Source organism: Schistocerca cancellata, chromosome 7 (assembly GCF_023864275.1).
Source record: "Schistocerca cancellata isolate TAMUIC-IGC-003103 chromosome 7, iqSchCanc2.1, whole genome shotgun sequence".
Lineage (NCBI taxonomy): Eukaryota > Metazoa > Arthropoda > Insecta > Orthoptera > Acrididae > Schistocerca > Schistocerca cancellata.
Genome location: NC_064632.1, coordinates 33,513,453 through 33,517,769, shown reverse-complemented (window position 1 = coordinate 33,517,769; position 4,317 = coordinate 33,513,453). Strand labels below are relative to the sequence as shown.

The 4,317-nt window shown below is 43.1% G+C and overlaps 1 protein-coding gene across 1 annotated transcript; it reads left to right on the top strand.

The window, feature by feature from the left end:
• The first annotated feature begins 1,501 nt into the window (after window positions 1–1,501).
• LOC126092540 (dihydrolipoyl dehydrogenase, mitochondrial-like) lies at window positions 1,502–3,045 on the top strand. The gene has a single exon (XM_049908193.1). It carries the CDS (start codon window positions 1,522–1,524, stop codon window positions 3,043–3,045), a length of 1,524 nt encoding a protein of 507 aa, XP_049764150.1. The 5' UTR covers window positions 1,502–1,521.
• Window positions 3,046–4,317: the final 1,272 nt, after the last annotated feature.

Here is a 4,317-nt window from a genome sequence, read left to right as displayed (position 1 = left end):
AATGGCGGTTTTCAGGAACATGATACCAGGGACATTGCGTCAGAGAACAGTTTTTGAGGTTGCTGAGTAACAGCCATACAATAATTTTTAAATGATCACACCGCCACTTGACTGCGTATTGTTGTTTATTTAATTACGATCCAAGTTTCGGCCTTTTATGCCATTTTCAAGTGATTGAGTTCATGTCATTAACGTATGTTGCAGAACATCAAGTTCAAAATTTGCCATCCTTCAATATATGTCAATGACACAAACTCAATTACTTGAAAATGCCATAAAAGGCCGAATTCTGGGTACTTAAATAAACAACAATACAGTCAAATGGCGCCGTGTTCACTCAAAAATTCCGCCAGAGATTTCAGAACACACAAGTTTTCGTAAGTACACTGTCAGTAATTTTATTACGATGCGGATCTTCGTGGAAACATCAAAGTCAGTCGTTGCAATGCCTGACCCAAGGAATGAAGCGATAGAGACTACCAAAATGTGAGCTGTTCTGAACTAAATACATTTTAGGTATCCTAAAGGACTTATGAGATAATTGGTTGCAGCTCGGGCACAAAGGCTGGTGAAGAAACAATTCGCAGCGAGGCAATAGGACCTTGTCTTCGTGGCCGTTCTGCTGCCCGGAAGTCATTGATTATATGAGTGAATGCCCGACGTAGGGTAGTGTGGTGCGAACAAAGACGCCATTCATCGGTGGAGTAGTGGAAGGTTTCATGGCATGATGTATCACGCTATGTGCCCGTTTTTGTCTCATGGAGATGTACGTAGTGGTAAGACACTGGTCTCAGATCCGCGAGGATGGAGGTTAAAATCTCTGTCCGGTCATGCAAATACAGATTTTCCATAGTTTCCCTAAATCGCTTGAGAAAAGGATGCGGCCGATGTCCTTCACCATTCTTACCCAATCCAAGATTGTAGTACGTCTGTGATGACGTCGTTGTCGACGGGAAATGAAACTCACTTCTGAACAGTAATGCTGAGAAAGCCAGAGAAAAAACATAAATGTTCATCTTTACCCGTTTTGCCCTCGGTGAAGTACAGCTATCTGAGAGTGCTGTGACGATAGTGAAATTTGGGAATCGTGTGGTTGTCTTGGCTAGTTTCCTCTAGTTTGAGCTTTTCAGCGTAGCAACATGAAAGCAGGTCGTTTCCGGGATGAATCTTTCACACTGCAGCGGAGTATGCGTTGTTTTGAAACTTTCGACAAATTAAGACTGTGTGTCGGATTTGCGATATCCTGTCTCCCAGGGATGTTGTTCCAGCAGAGTATACTGGAGAGCTTGTGTGTAGTTTAGGAAGTAGGAAAGGTTTGAAGTATTGAAGCTGTAAGTGCAGGTCCTGTGTCTTGCCCGGGTAGCACAGTAGGTCGATGCGAAATACATATTTTTTCGTGATGTTGTATTACTGAGATTAGTTTGATTTGAATGTGTATTTGATAAGACTGAATAGTTAATAAAGTGCTTCCTTTCCATTTTCAGGGCGCTCTGGACATCTTGAAAGGAATCTACGGAAATAATGAACTTACGTGTGTTTCACAGGCTGACCTCCATAAAGCCTCCGAATGTACCATGTTCTCCCATTTGCCCCCAGTTAACTTGCGTACAGCGGCGACAGTACGCAGCATCTCATGAAGCCGATGTTGTAGTTATTGGATCGGGGCCGGGCGGCTATGTGGCTGCCATAAAATCAGCTCAGCTGGGCATGAAGACGGTGTGTGTAGAGAAGAACGACACGTTGGGAGGAACGTGCCTCAATGTTGGATGTATTCCTTCCAAGGCTTTGTTGAACAACTCACACTACTATCACATGGCTCATTCGGGTGACCTAGCAAAGAGAGGCGTAGAAGTATCTGACTTGAAATTAAACTTGAAAACCATGATGGAAGCGAAAACTACTGCTGTGAAGGCTCTAACGGGAGGTATTGCTCACCTGTTCAAGCAAAACAAGGTTCAGTTATTGAATGGGCACGGCAAAATAACTGGACCAAATGAAGTTACTGTGATAAAAGCCGACAACTCAACAGAAACTGTGAAAACCAAAAATATAATTATTGCGACAGGATCAGAAGTGACTCCATTTCCTGGAATAGATATAGACGAAGAAAGAATTGTTTCATCTACAGGGGCGTTGTCCTTGAACAAAGTTCCGCAGAGATTAATCGTTATTGGTGCTGGTGTAATTGGTTTAGAGTTGGGATCTGTTTGGTCAAGGCTGGGCGCTGAGGTAGTTGCTGTGGAATTTATGCCTACTGTCGGAGGAGTAGGAATAGATGGAGAAGTATCTAAAACGTTCCAGAGGATATTGGCAAAGCAAGGTTTGAAATTTAAGTTGGGAACAAAAGTGACTGGTGCTGCTGTTCAGGAAAATTTAATTAAAGTCAGCGTTGAAGATGTGAAGGATTCCTCCAAAAAGGAGGAACTGGAATGTGATGTGTTGCTGGTGTGTGTCGGAAGGAGGCCGTACACCTTAAATTTGGGCCTTGAAGAAATGGGCATTGAACGGGATCAGAAGGGAAGAATTCCTGTCGATTCAAAATTTCAAACAGTGAAACCGAATATTTACGCCATTGGCGACACTATCCATGGTCCAATGTTGGCTCACAAAGCTGAAGACGAGGGTATTTCATGCGCAGAAGCCATTGCTGGGGGCCCAGTCCATATTGATTATAATTGCATTCCTTCTGTTATCTACACTCACCCTGAAGTTGGTTGGGTTGGTCGGACTGAAGAAGATTTGAAAAAGGATGGCAAAAAATACAAAATAGGAAAATTTCCATTCGCAGCAAACAGCAGAGCAAAGACAAATAATGATACTGATGGCTTTGTGAAGGTATTAGCAGACGTAGCGACGGACAGAATATTGGGCATTCATATCATAGGACCAAGTGCCGGAGAGCTGATCAATGAAGGAGTGTTAGCGATGGAATATGGAGCGTCTAGTGAGGATGTTGCAAGATCGTGCCATGCTCATCCAACGTGCTCAGAGGCTCTCAGAGAAGGATGTCTAGCTGCGTACTTTGGAAAGCCAATTAATATGTAGCTTGTGATACTAAAAAAACCGCTAATATTGTTAAGACTGTATGTGAAAGAAGAAAATGTAAAAACATCGACTTGCGTTTTGTTAAACAAGTATCTAAAATCACTGATTTCCTTAGTTTATAAGTTTTGTACTTAGTGTTAATTTTAAGCGTTATAAGCAGTATTTGCATTCAGTGAGACAAAATAGTCTTCCTAAGTGTACTGACTTTCAATATATCACGTTACTGTAAAAGATATCATGCATATTTAGTTTATAAAATGACACATTTATAAATACCTGATACATTTTGGAAAAATTAAGAAAAACCAAACAAAAAGTTTTTACCAAGGGAAATCGCCAAACAGCGTACATTTTGAGAAGTTGCACTGAAGCGTCAAGGAAACTGGTATAGGCATGCGTATTCAAATACAGAGATATGTAAACAGGTAGAATACGGCGCTACGGTCGACAACGCCTATTAAGAGAAGTATCTGGCGCAGTTGAGAGATCGGTTACTGCTACTAGAATGGCAAGTTATCAAGGTTTAAGTGAGTTTGAACGTGGTGTTATAGTCGACGCACGAGCGAAGCGACACAGCATCTCCGAGGTAGCGATGTAGTGGGGATTTTCCCGTACGACCATTTCACGAGTGTATCGTTAATATCAGGAATTCGATAAAACATCAAATCTCCTACATCGCTGCTCCTGGAAAAAGATACTGCAAGGATGGGACCAATGACGGCAGAAGAGAATCGTTCAGCGTGACAAAAGTGCAACCCTTCCACTCGTGTACCCTTGTTGACTGCACGACACAAACCTATACGCCTCGCCTGGACCCGTGAACACCGACATTGGACTATTGATGACTGGAAAATATATTGCTTGGTCGGAAGAGTCTCGTTTCAAATCATATCGAGCGGATGGACGTGTACGGGAGTGGAGACAACCTCACGAAACCATAGACCCTGCATGTACGCGGGCAACCGTTCAGCCTGGTGGAGGCTCTGTAATGGTGTGGGGCGTGTGCAGTTGGAGTGATATGGGATCCCTGATACGTCTAGATACGACTGACAGGTGACACGTACGTAAGCATCCTGTCTGATCACATGCATTCTTTCAGGTCCATTGTGCATTCCGACGCAATTCCAACCGTACAATGCGACACCCCACACGTCCAGGATTGCTACAGAATGGCTCTTCTGAGTTGAAACACTTCCGCTGGCCATCAAACTCCCCAGACATGAATATTATTGAGCATAACTGTGACGCTTTGCAATGTGTTGTTCAGAAGAG

Coding starts and splice junctions, on each gene's coding strand:
- LOC126092540 (XM_049908193.1), top strand. CDS start 1,522: ATGAACTTACGTGTGTTTCACAGGCTGACCTCCATAAAGCCTCCGAAT.